Source organism: Puntigrus tetrazona, chromosome 13 (assembly GCF_018831695.1).
Source record: "Puntigrus tetrazona isolate hp1 chromosome 13, ASM1883169v1, whole genome shotgun sequence".
Taxonomy (NCBI): Eukaryota; Metazoa; Chordata; class Actinopteri; order Cypriniformes; family Cyprinidae; genus Puntigrus; species Puntigrus tetrazona.
In genome coordinates, this window is record NC_056711.1 from 15,580,256 (window position 1) to 15,608,159 (window position 27,904).

The window sequence follows — 27,904 nt, forward strand, 5'->3', positions numbered from 1 at the left end:
TTTCAAAGGAATAATTGTGCTTTGTCACGATAATGTCTTCCGACTACAAGACAGTAACACTAGCTGCACATGTCAACACGTGTCTAATATTACAAAAAGAAATGCCAGATTTCATAAACAATATGCCAAGAGAATGGAAACAACCTTAGGAATGCACTTCACACACCAAAGTCAATAGTTCCATGGTCTGTGAAGTGTTGCAATATGTTTTTCTCACACGTTTCTCCATCTGAATGTGCCTAAGGATCCTACTGAGAGTTTAGTGCGATCCAAAGATCATTCCAGGTGGTCAGATAAAAAAAAAAACAAAAAAAAACGGTTTTTGTTCTGTTTCCTTAGCAACAGTGACGTTTTCGTTGTCCTTAGACACGTCTTCCTTCCTTCCAGTGTGGTCCAAAAGTCTGAGTTCGCAATGAAAATCAGAATTTTACCCACAGATGGTTTTATGATTTTGAATGAAAAAATTAAATGCTATTCTGATAAATGAATGCGAAGGATTTGATGTTCTGTGGCATTTTGATTGACTATAAAAATGAACTCCTTTGTATAGACTGCCAATTTAGGGGAAGGGGAGAAATCAAGCACGTATCAGATTTCATAATCCATTGCATTATTTCATATTAAAACAATATTCCCAAGAAAGCAAGTTGATTAGAGGATAGAAAGAAGATCTGGAACAGTTCTATAAACAAGCTTAAGTAACGAACTTCTCGAACTCACCCATTAGTGTTTATAATCTTGTGATTAAAAAAATGTATTTTCATATTTCATCCATTACATTAAGACATACGATGAGGGCATAAAAATGTACCGCGTGGTAAGAATGGTTTTGCCGCTATAGAAATCTCTTCTGAAAGGTGCCTGTGTGCATCTATTTAGGGAGTTCTATTTTTAGCTCCCTTTCTGCAATGTTAGTAACAAGGCACGGTGAGATTATGCACTTTATTTTTAACGCCTCTATAAAAAGGCGCAATAAAACAAGACGCTTTAATGTTTTATTTATATCACAGATCAAACCCTCTTTTTTTCCCTCCTATGAGACGGACGTTTCTGTGCCAGGGGATGGTGGCATCTGCACGAGACATTTTTGGCCTAGATGAAAAACAAAAGGAGGAGATTCCCGGTCGTCGGCGTGCCCGGGATTTTCATTCACACAATCGAGAGCGAGCATCCAGTAAATGCTCTTACTTCGACACGCTTCAGTGAAGATTTACGAAATCAAAAGTGCTCGTTATGAAAAACCGGAGTCATTTACAATCTCCTTTGATATCAGAAGCTAAATGAAGCGGCTTTGCTTCTCACGTTTGTGCATGTTTGTGCGAATTTGACCTTATATTATCTGACATTCCCAAAGGCGTTATGCTGTCTAATCAAATAAGCTGTGATTATACACTTCCTCTGTTTTTTTTTTTGTTTTTGTTTTTTTTTTTGGGATGTATCATCTTTGAATCTCTGCATGCCTTGGGCGATAAGCTTTTTTGATTATGTCGGCCCGTGGGCCTGTAATGCAAATTGTTTTACTGTTTGGATCGCGAGGCGAAGTCCTTTTGCTACGATTATGTAGAACGCAGTTACAGTCTTCTGTCAGAGACGGGAGCAGATGGTATCGTCCGGCGTCCAACATGATTCAGATTAGCTATATCTGGGTTCCAGCTATCGAAAATGACAAATGTTCCTGTTTGGCGGGAGAGCGGGTGTGTTTTGTTCAAGAATATCTTATTTTCGTGGCGTGTCAAGGCCGTTGGTTAAGGTGTGCTTTCCGATAGTCTTGCACGGCGGATTCCGCCAGATTTGTGCTTTGAAATGTTCATTTAGGGCTAAATCTAACGCCCGTATGCGGAGTGCGCCTCGCTTGTTTTTATTAGGGCCGCTCGTGGTTAAAACATGACTGCTCTTTGGTCCGCGTATCGGTCGAAGCCCATGAGCATCCAAACATCAGCGGCGCAATCGATAAATTTTTAAGAGTCTTCGCCTTTCCCAGTGAATTATGCAGTCTGTTTCATGCATGTGTGAGTCAGGCCGTTTCACCGCAATGATCGCCAGGACAAATATATTTTTTGCAACAAACAGACTCAGCGCAACATCAACCTGTCATCATTTCATTTCAGATGGCATGTTAGGCGTTTATTAGGCTAAGATAAAAAAAAAATTATTTATACTAGGATTTACATCAGACACCAGTCCATCCTATATAATATGCACACCACCACCTGCATCTCAATACAGTTCTCCATCCACATGTACTGTACACTGTTAATACATTCACGGGTCACCTTCATCGTTACACTATACAACCTTTTTGAACCTCATTTCAAATATATTTTAGTGTTTGAGATATTAATGGCAAGAATGAATGATTGAACCTTTTTAGTCTTTAGAATTTTTTTCCAGAATCTTCGGCATTAGCTGAAACTCACCGAGGAAAACGTGAATATTGAATATTGAGCGCCAAGCAATGTCACTGTTTCAATGCACATTTTTAAATGTGTTTTCGGAAATGTTGGCTAATTTTCTGGCAAAATTCTCCGGAGGTTATGAACATTTTCTTCAGTGTTATCGGCTTTTACGTTTTCCTTAGATTGTGTAATATTTATTTATTTATTTATTTATTTTCCTATACGTTTCGCAAATACAATGTTTCCAGAATTGCTAAATGTAACTTTCCCTTAATGTTTTCTCTGACAATGGCATAAGCGAGTCATTTTTTTAAACATAATAAGGTTTAGTTAACGTAACATTATTGTAATATATTTTTTGTTAGCTGGATACTGTATTATTATTGTTGGCAGTTAGTGTAGTCGCTTTAAACGTCTCTAGAGAAAAAGAGAAAATGGAGAGCCTTTCTTTACTGATGAATTACTCTTTACCCCAGTATTTATGTGGTAAGATAGCCTACTCCTCTGGTGGTCCTGCTCCCCCTCTCTCAGAGTCTCCACGAAGATCCAGTGTATCTACAGACATGAAGTGAAGCACATCTGTACTTTCTGTACCCGTCACTCCTCCTCCATCAGCAGGACGCTGCTCCACCCTCTCCAGCGCGTTCATCTCTCCGTCCGTTCCTGTCCCCCGTCCCACGAGTGGAGAGGATTTCAGCACCGGGACAGATCCACCGGCGTCTCGGGCATCATGGCGACGGAGGTAAGAATTATAAACGCGTTCTTTTGAGCTTCGTGCGAGAGCGGGTCCGTTTCATTCGCGCGGTTCGGGTGAAGTTGTTTGGACACCTGCTGTGGGGTTGAATCACGATGTTTCTGTAAACGCTTCGGACGAGACCCGTTTGAAGAAGGCAGTTGAGAAATGAAGTCGAGGTTTCCTTTAAAGGCTGGTTTCGTCGACGCGACACGGAGTTTTCCGGTGAAACCAGCCGAAAGTGAAGCGTGTGATATTTTGTGGTCGGGAAAAGAGGATCTACCGGAGAAAGTGTGAATGGTAGAGACAGACTGATGTGTGATTCAGCACCCTGGACAGAGACACAAATACACAGACTGAATAAAGAACCAACAGAGGCTGAAGTAAAAGAATTTATTACGCGGTTCTTTGGAATACTTGATTCTGATTGGTCGGCTGCGCCATTCATATATTTTCGATTAATGATCGTGGTAACAGTATAACTAACAGCTGATTGGGGAAACCCATGTTTTTCCAAGTAATCTTATTATTTTTACATTGTTATTTTTTTTAGGTGCATTTTTTCCGTTCAATTCAGATGTGTAAAAAAAACTTTGGATGTGTTAATCAGTTTATTTTTAAGTGTAATACGCCTTCCATATAAAGCATAACACAAGAACCAAAGTCATTCCTTCTCCGCATTTTTAATACTCACGGTCCATACGTTATCTGGTGTGATATTTGTTATATTGATATATTTTGTGTTAGAGTGATTCGGACAAATCCTGGCAACCATTTGGCAAAGCCCTGGCCACCATGTGCTAAGTTGATAAGTTTGAGTGTTGGTCTTCTTTTTTTTGTTTTTCATCCTTGTTGACATCATATGCATCATTATTCATAATTAAATAGAGAATGCAAGCATGGAGGGGCATATTTAATATGCATAAGCATCCTATTTTCTCTAAAGGCATAGCTTCCAAATACCATTTATTTTCTGTATTTAGGAATATATGGCTGCCTTTAACCTTAATGCATCGTCAACTCCTATCCAAACAGCGTGATGAATGTTTTATATTTAGGCATCTGTATAGATTGCATGCACTTTCTGTTTGCTCAGCCATCTTATTTACAGATTTATTCAAAAGGTAGCAAGACAAATCCCTCCAGTGAGAATACACAATGAGATTCCATGGTTTGTAATGTATTCAGGGAAACAATTGTATCCCTCGGCAACCTAGATTTAACTTTTACCAGGATATTGAAACTGATTGTTGACTCTCACCTAGCCAACATTCGCTGGGCAAAAAAAAAACGTTTTTGCTGTCACAAGAAGAGTTGTCAAGCACTCGCTTTGGGCATCTTGTGGTCTTTTTGTCCTACATCCGGTTAGTTTTCATTAAAGAATATTGTAATGAGTCATGGGAATGTTCCAGGAACGCTCCGAGAGTCTTTCCTTCGCTTCACTGGTCAATTTAGCATTTGGTGCCATAAACTCTGAGGCTTCTTTAGATGGCTCTCTAGCTTTTCGATGACATGCACCTCAAATTAACTGCAGTTAATCCTTAAAATAACTACTGCTGGAAATAAATCAGGTTGTTTTATGTTCTGGGGCTACTGTGACAGCTGATGTGTGATGTGTTTCTGTTTTTATGCAGAGCTGATGCTTTAGACAGTCCTTGGAGGTTTGCATGCTATTTATCTGTCTAGATGAGAGTCCAAAGTCAACAGTGTTTTTACCCTTGTGAAGGGGCACATAGTATGGCTATTAAAAACTCCAACATTGATTTGTTGAGTTTTAAGGGCCTGGTAGCTACATTCAAACACACACACACACACGTGTTGGGTATCATGTTTTATGGGGACACTCCATTCTGTTATGGTTTTTAGTGTGCAAACTGTATTTACTATCTCCATACCCTAATCATATACCCCTCATGATTTATATGCTGATTTCCTCATAGGGACCAAGGAGCATTTACTGGCATTTCCATCCTTGTGGAGACATTCAGTCCCCATAATGTAGGAAGTACTTGCTATGCATACACTCTAGGCTTATATAAAACCAGCTATATACAAATATAGATTAACCAAAGAAATATTAGTGTGTGTGTCTGTTAAGGATGACTTTGCTGTATTTGTTGGCTGCATCAAGTTGTTATTAAACCTGAAAATAACTTCAGTTTATAGCGTTTACATACATAAAAAAAGTTTATAAATTTACTAATTTTTAATTGAAAAAGTCTTTACTGCTGACTGATTTTTCTTAGTACTGAACACTATTATTAAACACTATTATTTATATGAAATGTTATTTACTGAACAATAATATTTAATAAACAATAACAACAACAGCCATCCTAAAACTAGGCAATCCAGTCAAAAGTACAAAGGCAGAGCTCTATATTGAACACAGCTATCTCCTTTTGCATGCTTGCACCCTCTGCCAAATCTAATTAATTTTATACAACACAATAAACTGTTTGATTTTTTGTGTTACTTTTTAACTTCGATCTCCAGCATATCTTGATTTCATTAGAAGCGACATTTTAATAACGCAGTCATTCTTCTCGCACTGAACTGAACTAACCAGACCTAACCAGAAAACTGATCTGAAACACATTTACAACTATGAGACAGGCTGAATGTTTAATGAAAAGATATTTTGCATCTAGAAAGAGGGGAGCGAGAGAGGGTGGACAAGCGAGGGCAGTGAACTAGCACGACAGAAAGCAGTTCTACTGTGCAACAGCCCTCTTAAAGTGTCACAGCCAAAGCAACCTGTAATTTGTTTCATGTGACCCCGAGGCCATGTGCACTCAGCATCTCTGCTAGCGGTTAGAGAGCGACACGCTGCCCTTTCAAGAGCACTTCATTTTCTAAAGCCATAGCATCCATGCACTGTTTACTCTCAATGAATCTTACATATCCGCCGAATCGTTCTGAAGTGCTCCTTCTGTTCGGTCTCTAGTGACAGATGTTCAGCACATGCGAGGTCAGTTGCAAGTTAACAATCTGAATGTAACCTGCACGATTATGGCTTTTCAGAACGGTGCTTGGAGTGCAATCGAGAATACTTGACATAAATTTAGTTTGTTCAAGATTATGGTTTCTGATGCAGATGACATTTTTATTATGATAGTGTATTAGTGCTAAAAGTGTATACTGCTTGGTTTGATATTTAATATTTTCCATCTAACTGAATGAACTATTTTTAAATGCGATTAAACACTCTACTCTATACTTTTCTGTGCTTAATGCTAAATACAAGTTCAAAGCAATTTGTGCGAGTTTATTTTTGCCTGAGCTGTACTGGCTGCACTTCGGCTGATTTTCTGCAAAAATCTATTTGGTATGACAATCATTCACTTATAAACAAGCTTCAAAAGGCAGCCGCATTCTATTTAAAAGCAAATGAGTCTCTTGGGGGACTGAAAAGTCAGTTTATAATCTCCTGGTATTTAATTAACATGGATAACAAAATGTTCTCAGGATCAGCAGTGTTAGATTATGAAGGCATCTGTGCACAGGATGGGTATCAAATGCTTATTGATCTGTTTGTGGGCAAAGTAAAACGGTAAACAATTCGAGTAAAAAAGTTGAGCAAAACAGATGCATCGGAGTAAAAATAAATAAATAAATAAATAAATAAATACAAAAAAAAAAAAATATATATATATATATATATATATATATATATATATATATATATATATATATATATATATATATATATTTTTTTTTTTTTATTTTTTTAATTTATTTATTTTACTGATAAGTAATTCGAGTAAAAAGTTGAGCAAAACAGATGCATTAAAGTAAAAAAAAATAAAATAAATAAATAAATAAATACAAAAAAATAAATAAATATTAAAAAAATTATTATTATATATATATATATATATATATATATATATATATATATTCATTTTTTTCATTATAAATTTTAAACAGTATTAATTTAATGAAAATATTAATTTTTAATCTTTTAAAAAAGTTTAGGATATTATTATTATTATTTAAACACTCACAATTAATCCCTTTATAGATTTTTGCATCATTTATATGTTTACTGTGTATATTTATGAACAGAAACACATTCATGTAAACATTCAGATAAATGTTGTTTATATATTATATTTATAAGAATTTAAGTATATAAGTATATAAATGTAAATATTTTGTAAATATATATGTGTGTATATACAGTATATATATAATCTCAAATCTACACTTATAACATATACACATTTTTATTTATTCTTTTTATTTATTTTATTTCTTTTTCCATTTATTGGCGTATATGAGTCTAAATAATTAGCTCCAGTTCCTAGATTCTGAGGAGTTAAGTGAGCACTAACATGATATGATTGATATATATTATATTTCATTTGAATGGTTTAAGTCTCTTTTATATTCTGCTTAAAAATGAGCTCATAAGCTGGCTGGCTTACTTATTTTCTGTGTAATGACTCCAAAATATTGCTAAACACCCAGCCCTCCAGGGCAGAAAAGAGTTTTTTTTTCCCCCTTAGATTGGACTCATTCGCTTATAACATGTAGGTCTATAAACCACCATTAAACTGAAGGGAGTCTATCTTTTGCTTCCTCTACAGTGTCTCTCAAGGGTTTGAGAGCACATCAGCATTTCTCTTTTTCTGCGGGAAGAAACCCGAGAGCTGTAAATGTTCTGCCTGTGTCACATCTGTTTAAAATCATCTTCCCCATTCACAAGGGAAGTAAGAGGAAATGCCCCGAGAGCCTGTGAAGTTTTGAATGTGCACATCTTTCTTCCTAATATGCTTCTGCAGATCTGCTCAGCTACCTCTGAAATACGGCTCAATATTGGCAGCACCTAGAATCGACCTCTGACTCTTCAGATGTTCCTGTTGGACAGACCGTTTCATTAAAATTCATAACCTTTTCCTCACCTGATGATTTTTAATAGGCCCGTGACCATCTCACTGCTCAGAGTTGTGATGGCCAATGATGCTAATGGTCTCACTTCAGGAATGTCAATGTTTCCTCATTCACCTTTCAGGCTTATTCCCCAATTACAGCCATGCTGACTTTGACAGTTCAGGATTTAGAGAAATCGGATGGTTACTCTTTTTATAGTCATAGCTTAAGCCCACAAACCACCTACAATCCGTTTATTGACCGTCTGATGCAAATTGAACACAAAAATGGCAAGAGCTCACGGAAAGTGCCGCTTCCAATTGCATTGCAGTTTTTACTCTGGAATTGTTAGTAACTTTTATAATTAATTACAAATACGCATAAGAAACGGTATAAGATGCACGTTGAATTAAGCATTTTTACACAAAGATATATGTTTGAGAGGCATGCCAGTATACGTATAAATAAATTAGCAACTAAATAGTAACAAATTAGTTTCATCAAAGTGTTTTCTTTGATATGTACTAGATATCAACAATCAAAATATATTCCACTTCTGATATAGGCTACTGTATATTCCACTGTTTTGTTTTTATTTTTGAACTAATTCTTTAAATAATATACTAATATATAAAATAATGCTGTCAAATTGGATACAAAATAAAAGTTTTTGTTTAACACAGTATATGTATTTTTTAATCATATATAAATATACACTGTGCATAGGAAAAATGTGTTTTTATATATTGTATATAACATAAAATTTGTAAAATGTATACTGTATATATATATATATATATATATATATATATATATATATATATATATGCAGTACACACAGATATGTTATTTAAATAAAAACCTTTATTTACGATACAATACATCACAATTAATCATTTGACAGCACTAATACAAATCTGTTTAAAGGGATAGTTCAGCAATCAATCAATCAATGCAAAAATAGCCAGCATTTTCTCATCCTCTAAATCTGTATGACTTTCTTCTTTGGATCACAGAAGAAGATGAAAGATGTCTAAAATCTATAATCTACGGATGTAATGTCGCTAGAACCTCAATGTTCTTAAAAGGAGTAATTTAAACAGCTGATAAAAGCTTCACTGTAATCCACATGACTCCAGTCCTTCAATTAATGAAGTGAAAAGCCGTGCGTTTGTAATAAACAAATCCATCATTAAGACATTTTAATTTAATTAAAGCTATCAATTCTGGACAGTCCGTAATATATAATATTGCCTTCTCTGGCACCTGTTCACTACGGAGAATCCATAGGATAGCAGGTGATACAATGTTACATTTCTTAAAATCTTTACTACAACCTTAAAAACCATGCTATATCTTGGATGAGTAAGTTTTCAAACTTTCTCAACTATCCCTTTAAATCGTCTTCTGTTTGTGCACAATAAAGCGCATCATTCAGGTTTGGAACAACATGCATAACTTGCAGATAACAGTTTAGATGACCTCCCAAGTGTGAATAATTAATCATATCTTCTGGGAGAAATCCAACTGTGGACGGTCATGTGGCCAGATAAGCCACTTGCTTGTGGTTATGCTAACAGCTGCTGTGGGATTTCAGACAGCAGAACAGCTATTATGAGCGTCCTCAACCTGAGTCTCTCTGAGCGATGCCTCCGTGGAGGAGTGCAGGGATAATTAGGCTTGTCTCATTTGGCGTGAACTAAAAGGCTTTGTGTGTCGTGGCAACAGTGAAGACTAATTATCATTCACGTCTATCCTTATGAAGCTTTGGTTGCTAATTCTGACTTTCTTTGTATTCGTTCCAGTTCTGGATAGTCATAATGACAACATGTAGTTCAATTTATTGGTATATTCCTGAAATACTGCTCAGGGGTGGCTCTTTTAGTAGTGCCTCATTTAATTATCGACTTTTGTCAGGGATGTTTCTCCTGAAACACTACAGCGCCCGACTTTGATCGCAGACTTAGCAATATGGGCACAGTTTAAAATATAGTTTAGCTCTCTAAAGCGTTGCTTCTATATTTTTTTAATGCCAATGCCCCAGGGATATCATAGTTATGGTTAAACTAAAACCATTCAGTTAAACCAAATATGAAAAATAACTTTTTTATAACTTATTACACTTGAGCAAGTTTTTATTAAATTTGTTTAATTTAACTTAATTTACTCAATGTAAAATAAAAAATGATACATGAAACTTTACAGATGTATAGAAGTTCATAAAATGGTTCAAAAGAAAAAGAAGAAAGTTATATACATCTGGCTTAAGGGTGAGTAAATTTCATTTGAAGTTTCATTTTTAGGTTACCTATCTCTTTAATCTGAAGTTTTGTTATTTTTTTTTCTTTCTGTCATCTACAACCCATAAAGTCATATTTCACACCTTAAAGAACCTTTTCTGTTTCAGCGCTTGCCTTGCAAAGTAACTTAACTGTGTTAGCAATAGAGAGAATTAACAATAGACTTATTTTTGGCATCAAAGCTTTCAGCAATTACACTAATGAGACCGCAGCTGTAAGGCCAATTCATTTTTGCTGAAAATAAAGCTTCTAGCCTCATCTTACGTCTTGATCTGTTAAAATACGGATTTGTTTACAAGGGGGAAACAAGGTCTCGAAAGAAAGAAACTGATGCATTGCTTACAGTGTGTTAAGTGATATGCTCAGACAGAAAACTGCAGTCTGTTATTAATTTATGCATTTATTACTATTTGAAAATGAAATGCCGGCAGCCACTGCAGACAGACTGAGTGCTGGAATATGTCTGTCTGATTGTCAGTTAGAGAATCAGGAGAAATGGGACACAACAAATGGTCATTAGAGCTGGATTTGTGTCTTGAATCTCTCAGGTTTCATTCTCTCTCTTGGTTCTCTGAATCTATTTCATGATGTTTCCAGAGCTGGTGAAGATGGTTTTTACACATAAAGTCTTAAAACAACTCATTGAGTGTTTCTTTTCCTCCTTTTGATTGATGCTCTGTCTTCTTTCTGGCCCGAATTTTATAAACATGCATACATATTCCTTCATATTTTAAAATATTATTGCTTCAGAGGCCCCTCTCCGTTTTTCATTTCGATAGACTCTTGACGTAGGGCCAGTCTCTATCATTTTATATTGTAGGTTTTCTGTGTGTCTTGGAAGAGATAGAAACCGTAAATCATTAAATTAAATGACATAATGTCATACTGTCAGGACCCTCTCAATTTTAAGTGTCAAATCACAAATTCTTATCCACATGTACAATGATTTAACTGTGCAAGTAATGATTTACATGACAAAATGTTTGAAATGATTTACACACAAAGCGCTAGTCAAATCACTGGCCTGGTGACTGTGCCATTTGTCATTTTAAGTTTCAGAAGTGTGCTCATGAGCGCCCCCTTTGAGACATTCCTGATGTATTTTGCACCTCTTTTTAGTTTCACAACCTTCAGGAGCTGCGTCACAGTGCATCTCTGGCCACCAAGGTCTTCATTCAGAGAGACTACAGTGATGGTACCATCTGCAAATTCCAGACCAAGTTCCCTGCAGAGCTGGACAGCAGGGTGGGTTTCGTTTATGTGGTCTCAGTTTCCATGATGCATTCTTTTCCTCTTTAAGTGCCCCAATTAAGGATTTTTGAAAATGATCTTCTATGCAGTGTGTATGAAAACATCTTGCAAAGTTCTAAGTGCATCGTGTAAAAAGATTGTCTCTTCTAAAACAAGCAAGAGTTTATTTTAAGGAGTCCAAAGCTGTTTTATGTTGACATCGAGATGAAACATTAGCATATTGCCGGCCTGCATGGTTGGTCTGAATGAAAATGCAAATTTATTTTTTGCCACTAGGTGCCGCTTTTGGAGCATTAAAATCCCACAAACACTGCTTTAAATGAATTTTAACCAACCACGACAGTGGTTTGTAAAAATTAATATTTGAATTAATCATTTGGGAGTCATTGAACAAATAAGGTAAAAATAAATGCATATTATAAGAAAATTTAAGTGTTTTTGGGACTCTCAAAACCAGAATATTATCCATTTATAAGCATTACATCACTTTCTAACAATGAAATTTTCTCTAGTGAATAGAGTACAAACATCTGATAAAAAAAGTCACAATAATCCACAAGTAATCCAGTTAGTAATCACTCCAGTTCAAAGACTATATGTTTTTGAAAAAAAATTGGGATTTTGACTTTAAAACATCAATTCTACTTTGGGTATAATACATAATCAATAATATTGCTTTCTCCAATGAAGAATTCCACCCAGACATATTTGTTTGGAACAGTTTTGGACCTTTCTGTGCAGATTTCTCTCCTGATTCAAACCAGACAACTTGTCACTGCAGTATTATGAATAGAGGACCAAGAAATTATTTTAAGTTTTAATTATGTTTTTTCTGGGAATGCCCCTGAAATGCTATTTGGGCTAGTTTTGGGTTAGTTTTTTTGTAGCAATTGGGTGGGTTTTGCTGAGAAAACCTTGGAACCCTGAATGGCACCCATTCACTGAATGACTTTAACCTAACCGTTGTGCGCAGATCGAGAGGAGCCTGTTTGAAGAAACAGTGAAGACGCTCAACTGCTATTATGCAGAGGCTGAAAAGATTGGCGGTCAGTCCTACCTGGAAGGCTGCCTGGCTTGTGCTACGGCCTACATCATCTTCCTGTGCATGGAGACACGCTATGAAAAGGTATCAAGATAAAGTCTTCTCCTGTTTCATTTGCAATGCACTCAACATTCATCAAGAGGCCAGTTCAGAGATGTAAGATTGAGAACAGCTCCAACCCATGGACGCCTTTGAAGATCAAAGACGAGCATTCAGGCCTGGTCACCCAAGGATTCACACAGAACCAAAACATTAGAAAGTTTGAACATTTTGATGTGCCGGCCCATTTGAATCTGACCACACACGTTCGCGGCGGCAGATGGAAATCACTTTCTTTGAATAGCAAGCAAACAAAGTCGAGATGAGGTTTGATATGGGGAGATACACGCTACTTAGACAACAGTCCTTTGTGGTGAGCACCTGTCCATCAGCGGGCATATCTGACCAAATCATAACATGGCATTCAGTGCCGCAATACGCTTCCGAAGGCCGCCACAGGTGTGCCTCACCTGCACTGAGACAGAGCAGACGTAAAGTCGAAAGTCTCTCTCACACCGTATTCATCTTCATGCTTTAACATGTTCGAAAAGTGACGTCGTTCGTGCCTGAACTCCGAGGTCACATCAGGCTTTTCCAGCTTTATTTCTAAACTCCAGACTGTTAAAATGCTCACCTTAATGGCGAACTCTGATAAACTGCACCCACCCATGATGAGCGCTTTTGTTTGCCGCTCCAGCTGACAGGAGGCCACACATGAGTGGACACGGATGAGTTCTCTCGTGCCCTGGGCTAGCACGATAAGCATCTTTCTCATCAAAGACGAGTGATTACACACACACACACAAGTCACGGCAGTGGAGACAGAGATTTAGAGCGTACTGCACTGTGTCACACGTCAAGGCTTGAGACTGTAAATCACAAAATTACCGTTCTTTCTGTTCAGCTGCAGCAGTTCTCAACCTGTGACACACCAGTTGGAAATTGTATATTTTTAATGCAAAATCTAAATAAATCGATGTTATTATTAAAAAGTGAGCAGCCATATTTAAAACAAAGATGTCGAGATGTACGCATCAAAATAAATGTACTAAAGGGATGTCCATAGAAAGCACATTAAACTTTTAAGATAAGTTTTTGGAAAATAAAATTACGAAATTTGGTTTGAATAATTGTCAAGTTACATTGTCAATCAGTGTAACACAATATTTGTGTAAAAATATAAAAAAACATGCTTATTCTGACTTGTGCATGATAAAATATATAAATGAATATGGGAGGATATAAACATTTTATTGTGTTTTAAATTACTAAAAATAAAATAGTGAAAAATATGAAAAACTTTTTAATAATTTGTATTTGAAAGTGAAAGATACATAGTCTTTTAATATGTCATAAATATATTTTTATTGTAAATATGCTTGACAAGATTGTTACACTGAATGACATTTTAGTTGGTGTCTTCTGTAAATCAGGGGAATGTATCAGATTTATTTTTACAAAAATTACTATTAAAATAAACAGAAATCATGGAGAGGCAACAATAATTAAAAGCAATTTTACACTTATCATTTTTATGCTTAAATTTATTTGTCCCATGTACAGGAATCACAAGCCAGTTTTTAAGTTGCCTTGCCTGCAGTGATATATTTGACATTCTTTTAATTCCAGAGCAATGAAAAAAATTCTAATGAAAGAGAGAAATGCATCTGCAATGCTTTATTGGAATAGACAGCTACCATTGAGCTCTTTTGGCTTCTCCAAAAGTGCAAATCATTGCTTGACAACTTTAGATCTCATTGTACATCTCCTTCTGAATAGTTATAGTACTAAAAATTAGTTTCTTAATGGAGAAAATGAGATGCAGAAAATCTGACTGTTGCTTTCAGCTTTACTTTAGTGCTACTGTGACATTTAATAATATAAATAAAAATAAAACTTTGTGAGGACCAGAATGCCTTAGCAAGCTCATCATAAAAATATAAGATATAAATGAAGAGTTCATTTGAAAAAATAGATTAGAAATTTTTAAAAAGTCATGTTTTTTCATTGTGTATTCAGGTAATCTCAGTCAAACTGCAGTTATTGTTGTTTTTTAAAGTTAAAAAAAATTATTAAATATACCAGATTACACAATAAAATAAAACAAAAAATAATAGTTTTTAAACTCAAATTCAAATATATACATATGCAGCGTGGCTCTGAAAATGGAATGCATTAACTAATACAGCATTTACCTTAAAAATGCAAATAAAAGTCACTTTGCATAAAAGAGTATGCAAAATGAATCAATGTTAATGTAAGAGCATTAAAGTAATTAAAGCTAAAGGTCAACATACCAAACACTAAGATATTCATGTTAATTTTTCAGTTCAACTTTCCACTCAATATATTATGCTGATATATAAGTTGTAATGAAAAGGCATTTCCACTGGTGGTCTCGGGCTTTTGGAGCTCACTGCATATTTACATGAATTTTTTATCATGATAAATGAATGTACGTTTTTGGATAAGAGTGTGCTAGTACACTTTGTTCTGGAAAAATATATTTCATTTTGAGTTGCGCCAAGTAGCATATTAACAGCATGTGTTGGATTTACTCCTGTGAGTCATTGCTCATCCTGAAGTTTGTTCATGGCCACTGAACTCAGAACAGATCCGTTTTCTTCCCTTATTACAAACATCTCGTCCCTTTTCACGGCCAGTTCTGTAGAGTGGAAAGCAAAGCGAAGCAAAGTGATGCACAGTTTCACCCCACTGGGGTAGAGAAACACACACTGCCTTTGCAATGCTCACTTGACAAGTCAAACAAATAAACTTGAGCAATCTAAATAAACTACTGTTATACAGCTTTGATGTTTTCACATATGGTTCTGACAATATGTAATATACTATTACGCGCATTTATTTAGCTTTATAATACTACAGAATTGTGTTGTTTTTAGATAAGCTGTGTGGTAGTTGTTTCGTATAATGATTAAAATATTAATTCAATATAAACAATTATATATATATATATATATATATATATATATATATATATATATATATATATATATATATATTTTTTTTTTTTTTTTTATGCACAGTAAAAATAATTAGTCTAATTATATTTTTTTTATGCACAGTAAAAATAATTAGTCTAATTTTAATAGTAAAAGGTTGCAAAAATCATGTGGTAATTTCCTTTACTCTGTATGGTTAAAAACTAATACTGTTTTTTTATTAGATCTTATGTCATTAAATTAATATTTATTACATTATTTTAGTGTCATGACACCTATTTATTATTATTCATCTCAGCTTATAGAACATTATGCATATCACTCATGCATTAGTTTAGTTTTTATGTTATTAATGGATCACTAGAGGAATCATAATAACCTTTTACTTTCCTTCTTTTTTTCTGTGACCCCCACAGATCCTAAAAAAGATCAGCATGTATATTCAGGAGCAGAACGAGAAGATCTATGCACCCAGAGGTTTGCTCCTCACAGACCCCATCGACAGAGGCATGAGAGTGGTATCCTTTGTCCTGTGCTAGCACTCTTGGCTTTACAAGTTGCAATTGAAAGCTTATATCTCACAATTCTGAAAAAAAGTCAGAATTGCGAGTTTGTATCATGCAATTCTGAGAAAAAAAAAAAAGAGAACTGTGAGAACACTTTTTATTCAGTCACAATCTATACGAAGAATATCACATTTAGCCGTTCAGCCGAGGTGACACTTTGATATGTTGATATAAAGCAGAATGGAAAATCAGCCTTATTTGTAAGGCTGAAAGGTGTTTCTTTCCATTTTCCAGCGCTGTGTTTGTAGCTAGGAAACCGTGTGAGACCAAAAAGCACCTGAGGCTAGACCTGGAAACACTTTGTCTGTGTGATTAAAGAATAACCAGAGAAGGAATGTTCGTCAAGATGATTAAAAGACACTTGTAAGTTAAAGATACTTGAACTGTTTGACAGCTGGAGTTTGAAGCGATTAATATTCAAAGCCAGACCGAACATACATCAATTGGATTTTATATAGAAAAGGAAAAAATGTTATATCTAAAAGGGAACAATCTAGTTTTGTCGCAACGCAGCACACCATTAACTTCCAGTGCACAAATTGTTTAATTAATCAAAGTAGTCCTAATTAAATAAAATTCTAAGTAACTTCTCAGAAACAGTCTCAGAAATAAAGCCTGAAGTCTGGAGTAATGATTGCTGAAACAATTTTACAATTACATTATAGAAAACAAAAATAGTAATAGTATTTCTCTTTATTATTGCATGATCGAATGTTTGATCAAATAAATGCAGCGCTGAGACTAGTTTCCACAGTTTTCCAACAAACTACTACCAAATTAGAATCAATTACAACAGAGTGTTGGGTTAGTGTGTAAGCATTTTGAAAATGCTGGTTATGTTTCTCACATTATAAAAGGAAAAAGGCATCTGTAGAAGTTGTAAATGTCGTTTGCTGGGTCAGCGTGAGCAAGACTAATTGTTTCTAAGCAACTCACCTAATGAGATGTTGCTGCATTACTCCCGTCAAGTCTTTTGATGCCTGGCTGAATGCTTGTCACTTTGCAGAAATCAGGCTCAGTGCACCGCATGTAACCCAATATTCTGCCAGTTGCCTTGGCAACCCGTTTCCTTTTTGATTATTATTTTGCTTTCCTTTTTTTTTCCACAATATAAATTCAATTGTCATACGTAATGAAATTTCAGCATCTTTCAAGAAACTGCCGCGTGTTCTTTTCTCTCAAAGTCTATTATATCCGAAGTCTTCAGGTATGACAGTGAAACGCGCTCCCCCCAAAAAAATCCTCCAGGAACATATTATTCTTTGGATCCCATAATTTCGGGTGATTCCTTTTGGGAAATCTATCCAGTGAACCATCAAGCTAGCTTGGCAATCCCGTTCCTCCCTCTTCCCGCTGACTGCAGGCCCGGCTGGCTTTGGCAACCCGTCGTCAGCTCACAGTCCTGCGCAATCCAACCAGCTGTCACCTTAGGAGCAATGGGCAAACAATAGCTGCCATTCAGTTCTTACCACACTGACCACCAGTAACTCATCACAGAGCTTTGGTTTAGCTCATAGGAAAGACATTTTCGAATTAAATTAAATTAGTCGGTTGATGGGTTAAATTCCATTATTGCTACGCTACCACGTTTGCAAAATATTGCATTTTCTCAACATCTGATTAGGTCTAAGCTTCTTGTTAGGAGGCTATGCCTTTAACAGCTGTCCAACTCTCATCTAGAACCTTTTTAGGGTCCAAATTTGGTTTGTGTGGCTTTTAGAGCATGTCTATGAACGTTAAGGCCATCTAAATGTTGTGTGTACATTACAAAACAAACATTTATTGTAATTACAACGCCGTTAAAAAGTTTGGCGGCGATACGAATTTTTTTTTTATGCCTTCGAAAGAAATCTATTCACCAAAGCTGCATTTATTGATTAAAAACACAATCGTAGCTGTAACTGTTTTCTATTCGAATATATATTAAAATCTAATTTAAATGTGATGGAAAAGCTGAATTTCAGCATCATTACTTCAGTCTTCAGAGTCACATTATCCTTAAGCTACTCTGATATTGCAACGTGACATGTTGCAAGGAAGAGAGTAAATACGGATATAAAAAAAAGGAAAAGGGGTTTAACAGCAACGTACACACTTCAACTTTACATAACATTACTTTAGGGAACACGAAAGATAGTTTAAGGATGGCCCGTGAGAGCTGAACAAACCAGGCTTTTAAACATTAGGACATAATTAGGGAGAACTGAAAACAGGTGGGGAGTAATAAATCAATCAACTAAACAATAACAGGAAGAACCAAATAAGGGCAGACAGGAACAAAACAGGGGAAAAAAAGTAAAACCAACAGTCTGTGACAAATATGCTCATTTGGTGATCAACAAACTATTATTATTATTATTAGCAATGTTGAAAAAGGTTTTTGCTACTTAAAATTTGTTTCAAGCTTGCTAAATGTATTTCTGTATTTAAAAAATCTTAATAACCTCTTTACATTTTCAATAGCTTCTGGGATAAAAACAGTCCATCTTCAACTCATGGGTGTATCTTTTTTTTTTTAAATAAAATGTTAAAATTACAAAAGCATACAAGCATTGTGTTTCTAAATTATACTAAACAATTTTGATTAATACGATTAAAATACAAATAAAAGTAAAAAGTAGGGTCCAAGCAATAATAATGTACTGGTTCGATTGCATGGACTAATAAAATGTGTAGCTTGAATGCAATAAAATTCCCTTCGGATTAAATAATCTTACAAATTTATAATTATAAATATGACACCAGTGGACAACTGATGAACCCTTTATATTTACCCTTTATATTTATCGCAAGACTTATTAAACAATGGAATGATATCATTTTTCACACACTGTTATATTTCACCATCACAGCATTTAACCCTTGACTGTGGCTGTCCAGATTGAAATCTCCATCTTTGAAGACAGTGGCTCCACCAGCACTAGCTCCACTGGAAGTTCTCCGTCCAGCGGCACGGCTCAATGACTGGAGGAGCAGCACCAGGGGTACGGGTACAGGGGGGCCGGTACGCTCCCCAAAATCCGCATGTTGAAACATGAGAGCACCAGATTTTAAAGAAAGAGAGAGAGAGGAAGTACAGGTACTGCTCGCTCGCTTCTTCCAAACAACAAGCGCAAAGCCAGGAGCTTTAACTCACAAACACACCTCCCTTTCTTCACCTCATTTAATTCAGCGTCCTCTGCATTTCCATTAGTGACAGACACATGACAGATGAAAACGAAAGGTGATGAGCCTGACAATGTATGTCGATGAGTTGATTTGTCCTCATATTAATGTACCTCTGGTCGTAGTGTTTTGAAGACGGATTCTGAGGCTTTTTAGGAAGAGTACGGTTGATGTGATCTATGACCCAGATCTTTTGCAATAATCTTTGTTTTCAATCATCTGGCAACCCGGGTGTCAGAATGCTATTGGTAACGTGGCAGTGGGGGGAATCACAAAAAGCAAAACGAAAACAGACTTTCCAACACGGGAACACAAGTTTCTCAACAATCCCTGCATAAATCATTGCTTTTCCGAGACATAAGTATGTGAAATATCTGCAAATATATTATGGTATTTTTATGCGTTAGGACAAATTGCATACAGCACCTTAAATATTTTATTTTTATATTTTCTGCTCTCTTAAATTTTAAAGTTTTAACAATTTAGTTGTGTTTTGTATTTGTTGTTTTTAAATATATCTGTATATTTTTTTTATTATAGGTTGAGTTATAAGTATTTAGTACGTCAAGTTAAACTAAACAAAGAGAAATAGTTGCCTTGGAAACTAGCTAAGTTTTTAATATTTTATTACATTTCACTTAACATTTACTTTTTGTTCAAATAAACAGCTTTATTTGCAGGTTGCCCTTCATGCGAAACAGATCATTTCAAAACAGCTTCATAGTAATAAACGGAAAAAAGATAACTTTGACTGTTAGATAAATGTAAGGTCCATAAATTCAGTTCAGCTACTGTATAAGCAGCTCTAAGTAATGCCACTATTGAGCTAAGGCAATTCAGTGTTTCGGTTCAATAACAATATGATTCAATTTGTCAATTTTGAAAAATTTGACCAGCTACCATGTTTCAAAAAACACCTTAAACTTGCATGACCGGCTAATGGCTGGTTGGTTGCTGGTGTAAGATGGTTCCAAAACACAGCGTCCAGTTTAAGCTGGAGTTTCCAGCAGGGCTTTGGTGCTTATTTAGTTTGGACAGTGACTGAGCTCTCTCTATTCATCCCCATGATGTACCTCAGGGGCCAAATTCAGCAGTGCCTCAGTTCACTGGCAGACTTGACCCTTCGCAGCGCTCTAGGCTCATATTCCCTCTGTTAGTTCCACCACATACCTGCACCTCATAGATTCGGTGTCCGTGGAGGATAATCGCAAACGGCAGCCCTTCGAGCAGCATCTTTTGTAGTGCATTTATTTATTTATTTATTACATAATTATATTTCGTACAATAAGCTCTACCTCTGGTTTGTACTTGTGCAGGGAGTCGAGAGAGCCAGTGTAGACAGGAGCGGGTCCAACATGTAAATGCACCTTAGACGGTTTATTTTGACTGATGTGTTTCAGAGAAGATTGACTCACCAGCTGTTCTGAATGAGCTGTGAGATTTTTCAGCGCTCTTGCTGGTTTCATGTGTTGCATATTTGCTAGATTCTCAGACATAATTCATGCAAGAATGCAAACTCGTTGTTTTCTTAAGAAATAGCCACCCTTTTTATATAGCGTTTAAGTAGAAACGTGGGCAGTAATAGCGCAATATTAATTGTGCCAGGAAAGTAGCGATGAGCCTTCTATATAAGGCAGTACTTGTATAAGACACATTTACATATGCATTATGTAAAATTATGGAATTATGTAAATGATTATTTTTAGAGAGTCAAGCGAAGGATTTTGCACTGAATTACCACATAAACAAGTGGCACAATTTGCACACGCAAATGTAATCTTGAAACATTTAATTCACTATAGGATGAAAGGTAACTTTAACCATCAACCATATTGATTGAGGACAAGTCCCTCTAATATTGAGATTAGCAGTCATTGTCTGTTGTTACTATGGCTCCTGACTAAAGAGAAAATGCACAGGAAAGCAGGCATGCTTGTATTGCAAATGCAGGTCACATTTGCTTTTCCATTGTTTTAATAATGCATTATTACGTTTTTAATTTTATCATGAATATTGTTTGAAACTGTTTTTTTTCTATTTCATGTTTTCTGTCAACTCAATGCCCTGACAGTTGGATTTAAGTTTGGGATTAATTTTATTAATTTATTATACAATTGAAAACAACTGTAGTTTAAAATTTATATTATTACCCCTTGTGGGTAAAGCTGAATTTTAGTGGCCATTACTTCAGTAATATCTTGTCACAAGTCACAAGCGTCTGAAGTCCTTACTCTGCTCCTCACTTTTGATAAATTTAATACGTAATTGCTGAGAAACATTTCTTTCTCAATCAATTGCTAAACAATATCTTACTGTCCCCAAACTGTACAGTATGAGAGGCCAAAAACATAATCAGAGTAGAGAGTGTCTGTTGCACGTTCAGTTTTCTATTCAAACAAGCCCTCTTGATTTTAAATTATTTAAGTACATTCTCTCCATAATTTATCTGTCCATATTGTTCACCGTTTCTGATTATAAAATTAAACTGCCCGTTTTGGTTTTTTGCTGCTTGTGCCTTTAAGACATGCAAACACACTTTTGCATGTAAAACGAGCAAAATGACCTATTTGCTGCAAGCTTGTGGATTTGCTGTCTAACATACTGCAGTTTTTAACTGCCCTATCCTTCAGCCTTTTTGTAAAATACACCACATAAACAATCAGAGCAAAACTGGACTGAAATTATTAGGGACCTTGTTAAAAACCAGCCGAATAACTGCCATTAAGATAAACAAGCTCTTGCAGTATTTCATTCCTCACTGTGACTGGACAGGCGACTTTCTGGCTTTCAGGCAATGTTCTGTTTTCCACTGCATTTTCAGTGAAACTACTTTTTTAAGGTAATCTGATCCTTCGTGATACATCCCCTTTAACTCTCTCCATTCATTGTCATTCGTTCCGCTATTTCATTTACAGTTCCCCACCTGTCCAAACTTACTGTAACCCACCTGTGAGCTCCTCAGCTCGTTTCTGAAAGCCACTCATCTGATCTGTATTATGGTGGCGTTCATAGATCTCCTGTGCTGCTGCCTTCATGTTTCACTGCTGTGGAGATACCCACCCTGGCGCTGATCCATCAGGACTGTGGACTTCTGTATATTGTACATGACTTGCACTAATAATGCATGAGAGTTTTGGGGTTTTTTGTCTACGTGTGGACTCCAATCTTTAGTGAGTGAGTGTGTGTAGTTGTCCTATTACAATGATGCCGTCGGAAGTTGAGAAGTGTGTTTAAAGCGCCCCTATTATGGATTTTTAAAATGGCCTTTCACGCAGTGTTTAATATTCAATGCAGTGAATGAAAACACCCTCCAAAGTTTTAAAGCTGAAAGTACACTGTGTATAAAGTTAATGTCTCGGAATCGTTGAAACGAGTCGTTTTTAAAACGAATCCCAAGTCGTTTAAATTTAGTTTTTTGCATATTGCATGCCCACTTGTTGGTCTTTTTTGAGATGGTCTTAATGAAAATGCAAATTCATTCTTTGCCACTAGGTGCCGCTTTTGGAGCCATTAAAATATCCATTCAAATTTTTGAAAACAATTTACAGTGGCACCTAATTTTATCTTTATGGATTAGGATTTTTTTTTTTTTCTAGTTTAGAGTTGGTTTGGGGTCCAGCATTTTATTATTATTATTTGGGACTGCAAGCAGCAATAAATAGCACACAATAACATTAGGAACATGTTTTAAGAAAGTATATTTTGATTTTCTGAGCTCATGTTGATTGTTTGTTGGGCTGGAAAGCGACAAGTTGTTCAGGAAAGATTTTACAAGTAAATCTGCCAAACCTTTCCCCCCACAGCTCGCACGGTTTGACAAAACGGACTTCAAATCTGCAGTATATCTTGGCTTGGTTTGACTGACTGATTTCAACTCTAATGATGGAGTATGAGGGGCCCTTCAAAGTTTAGAATATTTAGTCTGAAAGGTCCCCAGGCTGATCCATACAAATCAGTAAAACATGACATAAAAATGTAAGTTATATTAAAAAGACATATTTTACCATTTGTTTATATGGACAAGCTTGCTATTTTAAACAGGTCGTATATAATTCATATAAAGTGTCAGGCAGAGAGCGTCTAGCGTCATTCCATGAGTTTTCCACAATACTTACTTTTCATTTACATCAACAAATATTGGATGTGTATGACTGAATAGGTAAGGTGGAAAATCCTGCGTGTCCCATAGGAAAAACATTATGTGTGTTTTAAAAAGTACTTTGATATGGCAAAATGTAAATACTAGTTTTGTATTATAGATTATATTGTTTTGATCCAATTGTATAAACACTGGGGTATGATTTTTAAAATGTTAAATGCTCATGTCTTCCTAATGTAGTATCATAACTTTTCATTAACTGTTTATTACATCTGTTAGAAATATTATAAAATCTCTGTCTCGTTGTTGCTACAGAGACAAATGTGTTTTATTATCTGTTTTATTATTTCATTTATTATCGCTAACATATGGAGAATATATAAAAAGCAGTAAATATTTGGTTTGCTGTTAGTTTATTACTGTTAAGTTGCATTCAAATAATGTATCAAAGAAAGAGTTTTATACCATTTATATATAAATATATATACATATATATCTATCCTCAACATGCCTGGATGGAAGCAGGTTTCTGAAAAGAGCTATTGTCTTCTGCTTTTAGCCAGAATGCCAACAGAAATAAAATGTTTTGTTGTTCCTCTGGAAACGGAGATCAGCTGATTTTTTTTTTTTTCCCCTACGCATACACAGACAGTGCTAAAATGAAAACAGACTGATTTCTGGGCACGTGTGAGCTTCGGTTCGCAAACACGGCAGGTTCATCATTTTGTTCAATCTCAACAGGCTAATTCAAGGTCCAGCTCACACGCTCTCCAAAAAAGTCATTCTCTCCCATAAGACATTAAGCAGCATTACTGGCTAGTGAAGAAGTCATATATTCTTATTTGAGAGGAAATGGTATTGCCCTTGATGTGACAGACGAGTATTCTGCGCCAGAGACGGGGGATTAGAGTTATGACTTTGGCAACCCCAGGCTGCGTTTGGTTCTGCAGTTTTATGGGGCATTTGCATTGGGTCTGTTCTTCCTCCAGGATATTAGTGCGGAGGAACAGATTCACCTGCTGATAAACCAAGCTTTGTGATTTTCAAATGGCAACAATGAATAAAAAAGGATTTGCTCCATGAGGATTGTTTGGAAAAATGCTACAAATGAAATAGCTCAGTGAATGCTTTGTTTCTGGATTTAGGAACTGCGGCAAAGTCTCCAAGATGCTTTAAGAAACCTGCCAAGCCTCCTGAAAAACTAAAAATAAAGCGTTACCATTTTTTTATTTGATGACACTAGCGACACTTGCAGCAATTAAACACCTTTAAGTTCATAAATGTCCATCAAAGTGGCTGCAAAAAAAAAAAGTTAAACCCCTGGAGTCATATTGTTTGGGACAAATCGAGGCTATAATGAATTCAAGGCCTTAGTGCAACGTGAGCAAGAGTTTTTCCATGAGTCTATTTACTTATATTCCCCACTGCGGTAAACACGCAGGTCAGGGTCAGCAGATCAGAGAGTTATTGAAATGCCGTTGATTTCCCATTTAAAAAAGCAAACGTCATTCTCTTTGTCAACCGAGGGGAAAATTAAAATCAATCCAGCGTTAGAACGCAGGCCAGCTCGGCGTTCTGGACTTTTAAAAACAAAGAGGAATGAAATTGAAGGACTATGGCAGGCGGAGGATGAAAGACTCATTGTTGTCTGAGAAGCAGACGTCATCATATTTGCTAAATAGATCAAATTTTGTTGTACATTCTTGTAAGTTCGCTTTAAGTAAAGTGACAATCGTTTGGGAACTTCCGGGAAATGTCGCTTTAAAATGACGGATAAGCCGATGAAGTGCGCTGCAGGTTGTTGTTGTTGTTGTTTTTTGAATATTAAATCAATTATGAATTATCTCATTTCGGTTTCAGTACATGCTTCATGCAAACTGCCGTGACTAAATTCAGTAAGATCAAAAATAATCCTGTGAAATCAGTCACTTCAAAAATACAAAATCGTACAATATTCTGCTGAAACTATTTATTAAACGAGATAAAATCTTGTCAGTCATGCATAATTTGGGCTCTTTAAATATCAAAACCATATAACATGTTTTAGAATTAACAATAAAATATTATTTATAGAAAATATTATACATATTTATATTTCAATATTTTTAGAAATAATTGTACATATTTATTATACTTTTTTATTTGCATTTAACAAAAATATTTTCATCATTATTTGCTGTTCAATGTGTGTATTTACCCCATCTTCAAATCCAGTGATCTAGCACAATACGTCTCCTTTAGCTCCTTTATTGCGGCTGATTTCGATCTGATCACATTAACATGTGCAGAACATTCAGTACGGAGTGTGAATGAGATCTTAACAGAGGGAAAACTCCAATTCTTCATGCTTCTGATTGTTACATGGCAGTTTAATTGTGAACATGATCCTTTCAATCTTCATGGCACATTTCATTTATTATTTAAACACTCAGTCTGCAGAGCTTTCATAAGACAGGACGAACACAATACAGTCTCCATGACGTTTCTTTCATTTCTGGCTGGATTTAGTGTCTGCAAATATTATGGTTTGGCTGAATTTGGATCAGTCCTTTCGAAAGCCGTCCATGTTGGCTTTGGCTAACGGTGTTCGACTTCAAAGACCGTAGCGCAGAATGTGTTGTGTCTGTCGTAGGATGCAACATCTAGTGTACACTGAATCTAAACATGCGTTTTTGCAATAAGCAATAAATGTTATGAAAGGGAGGGTCTAATTCAAGACTACAACATGTTGTTTGTTTCTGGAGGAAGACGCTGACCTGTTCAATGCCTTTGACTTCCATTCAAAAACAATCTTTCGGCCACACACCAAGACTGAAAAACATTGCACAAACTGCTTAAAGCATTCCTAACCCCTCCTATAATTCACAATGTTCATGTTAACCAGCGTCAAATGGGATAATAATGTGAGTATTGGTCAAAAAAGAACGAATGAACAATATCCAAAAACATCAAGCGCCGAGAATTACATGAAAACTGACCAAAACTATTCCTGAATTATTTTAATCAGTCCAACGTGTTTCATAAATGCCCAAACAAATCAACAGAGATCAGAAGGAAAAGTCTAGAAGATTTAATTCTTTAATCCATCATAGCCAAGTGTCCTCAAGTGCTTCATTTAAGAGAAGGAGCCATTTTGGTTTGGCCCGTTTACAATGCGAGGAAGGCCAATGGCAGCAAACAATGGCAGTCACTGATGGTCGGACCTCCCAAACCGAGTTACTGTATTCCTCCATCTAGAATACAAGCTATCAGTACCAATTTTATTCCCATTCTCTTCAACATCTAAGTGCTCACTCTTTTTCAACGCCATCAATACTTTATCAGCGCAGGAATGAAGCTGGAGAGAACAGCGAGAGAGAACCGAAGAACTGGCCAGGAGATGAATAATAGATTTTCATTTGACTATGAATCTATTCTTGCCTTCAGCAAATACAGTATGTGGCCAAATGTATGTGGACACCCAAAGAGCACACCCGTATGTGCTTTTAAACATTAAACCATAACATGATTATTAATATAAGACAACTCGTTTCCAGTGTTCATCTGAAGCGTTATTCCTATTCATTTTTGAAGATGGTCTTCTTGTAACACTGTGGTGTATTTTATGCTTTTCTGCAAAATAGGCTTGGTTAAAAGACAGCTACTGCACCAAGAGTTTTGCAAAACTACTAAAACATAGCTACAGATTTGTTTTACAACCTTTGACACAAAATATGACTACAGAGGGCAGATTATCAATAAATAAAGATGTTATGACTATAAAACACTTTTAAAAAATGTGTTACTTTTGAAAACGCATACAAAAGACACCAGTGTTTCTGGAGTTTTGGACACATGCTCATTTGATAACTCTTTTATTTCCAATTTTAAGGCATATGCTTTAATTTCAAAGATTTATTGTTTTTTCCATGGTATTGCTAGATGTCAGGGTAACTATGCAAATATTTGATTTCAAAACCTGTATCATAGCTATTGAACTATTTTTTGTTATGATTTTAAATCTGTATTTAACCTCTGTGAAATGCCTGATTCTGATTGGTCTGTCGTGACATTCCCAAGTACATATGTGATAACAACTGGTAAAAGCGAATAATCCAGACTCATCCTGGTAACTAAAGTCGGTTCGATATGCTTCCTAGGAAACATTTTTTGGTGGCAGCTTTGCATTTGGTTAGCTAATAAAATATTAAATCTCAATTCGTGTGTGCAATTTCTTAATTCTATCATCCTTATATCGTGGACGCAGTAGATCATTAACCTTTTAGAACTAATCACCTGCCAATATATGTACAACAACCGATGTAATTAAATGTTGTCGCATTCACCACCATCTGTTTCTTTAAAAAAAAACCACTATAAGTGCTTTTAGCACCTCTCGCTAGACATTGGTGTTTGAAAGTGCTGTGAAATGTGTGAAAAGCAACGCAATATAATTTTGCAATAATGTCAAATACAGGTCAAAACTCACTTTTACA

General features: G+C 35.7%; 1 protein-coding gene across 1 annotated transcript; it reads left to right on the forward strand.

Annotated features, from left to right (window-relative positions):
- Window positions 1-1,612: 1,612 nt before the first annotated feature.
- golga7bb (golgin A7 family, member Bb) lies at window positions 1,613-27,626 on the forward strand. The gene is made up of 5 exons (XM_043256128.1): window positions 1,613-3,138; window positions 11,424-11,549; window positions 12,529-12,681; window positions 16,016-16,117; window positions 19,046-27,626. The coding sequence occupies exons 1-5, from the start codon at window positions 3,127-3,129 to the stop codon at window positions 19,127-19,129; spliced, it is 477 nt and encodes a 158-aa protein (XP_043112063.1). The 5' UTR covers window positions 1,613-3,126; the 3' UTR covers window positions 19,130-27,626.
- Window positions 27,627-27,904: the final 278 nt, after the last annotated feature.

What these genes read in the sequence shown, in the direction of transcription:
- golga7bb (XM_043256128.1), top strand. An exon ending in CTGCAGAGCTGGACAGCAGG is followed by an intron (nt 11,550 to 12,528) that starts GTGGGTTTCGTT and finishes CGTTGTGCGCAG; the next exon opens with ATCGAGAGGAGCCTGTTTGA. An exon ending in TGGAGACACGCTATGAAAAG is followed by an intron (nt 12,682 to 16,015) that starts GTATCAAGATAA and finishes TGACCCCCACAG; the next exon opens with ATCCTAAAAAAGATCAGCAT.